This window comes from Microtus ochrogaster, chromosome 6 (genome assembly GCF_000317375.1).
Source record: "Microtus ochrogaster isolate Prairie Vole_2 chromosome 6, MicOch1.0, whole genome shotgun sequence".
NCBI lineage: Eukaryota > Metazoa > Chordata > Mammalia > Rodentia > Cricetidae > Microtus > Microtus ochrogaster.
Window position 1 is genome coordinate 83452226 of NC_022013.1, and position 1411 is coordinate 83453636.

Sequence of the window (1411 nt, forward strand, 5' to 3'; positions counted from 1 at the left end):
AGAACTTTCTCAAACATTTGTATGTGCTATCTCTGTACACATATACAAGCAATGTGGGATAGAATTTGGAGAGTATGAATCACGGTTGAAGATGTATATACATTAGATTTAGATAATATACATTAATATTAGGCTCAGATATTGAAACATAGTAAGTACTGTGTCATATTTTAAAGAATCTGTCAGTTATGTAATAACCAAGAACAGTATATTACATTAACCATTTCCCACGTCCTACCTAACCTCTTTCTGCCTAGCAATTGGCCATTCAACTCTTTATTAAACCAGTCACAGTGTTTACACAGTGTAAGGAATATGCTTTAACAACCGTGTAGGTTAGGATAACCTCAAACACAGAGATCCATCTTCCTCTGCCTCTCAAGTGTTAGGATTAAAGGCATGCACCACCACCACATGACTAAAATCGAGTGAGTCTTGATGTTATTGTGTCTAGATTATGATTCTTAATTATTAGTACTATGTCACCAGAGAGTAATAATAAATCTCTACAAGTACATCCTTTTAAAAGAATCAATGGGTTTAAGCACATTGCTGTGTCTATACATAAATTTATGTTGAAGAAAAGCATAATATATCCATAGCACCACTTTTTTATTTTCTTCATTGTCTATGTAGTCTATTGCCATGTTTCCATATCTCCATAACCTTATACTTAACTTCCTAACTATTCTCTTAGGTGTTGTTCTGAATAGCCATACTTTGTACCATTCATTTCAAGAAAAAGATAAAATTCTTAATGTACTCAATGTTCTTGTATGTATTGCATTGAAATGTGGGACACTTGACATAGGGAGAAATCTAGAGTTTAGAAGCTGAGTTTAGATTTGCCTAAATGGAGTTTATACTAAATACTACTAAATAATTCAGAAGCATAAGATTCATAGGTAGGTTTCATTTCTCCCCTTAAGCAGAGCTAAGACCTTAAACAAGTGACCTCTTCTAAGCTTCAGTTTTTTTCATCCTGACTAACTAGCAGCTTTATTGGGGAATTCACTGATGATTGTGTTTTGCACAGTATCTGTATGTAGTGACTCTTTAAGAAGTAGTCACTGGGCCCATCTGCCAGCCTGTCTTTCTTCCTCCTTTTCTTCCTCACTTCTTCCTCCCATCCATACCTTGTTCTCTCTCATATATAATATATATATATTATATAATATTTCTAAAAAGATCCTCTTTATTGCTCATATTGACCCCATACTCCTAGATTTAGGTGATCCTCTTGCCTTAGCCTCTGAGTACCTGAGACTTCTGGGTTCAGTCACTGTAATCTTCAACATAAACTCTCATTCAAGTTAGTACATGTATTCTGTGCAGAGGGAAAATGGAGGAAGGAGGCTGCTTTCTTTATGTTGAAGGGGATGTTTTGTTTTCTGTAGACAGGTGCTAGTGT

General features: G+C 35.1%; 1 protein-coding gene across 1 annotated transcript in view; it reads left to right on the top strand.

Moving 5' to 3' along the window:
- Positions 1-1411, top strand: part of Nvl (nuclear VCP-like) — a 52442-nt gene that overhangs the window by 34915 nt on the left and 16116 nt on the right. Inside the window, exon 18 of the mRNA XM_013346966.2 lies at positions 1398-1407. Within this exon, the coding sequence (XP_013202420.1) occupies positions 1398-1407 (10 nt within the window). The remainder of the gene's footprint in view (positions 1-1397; positions 1408-1411) is intronic.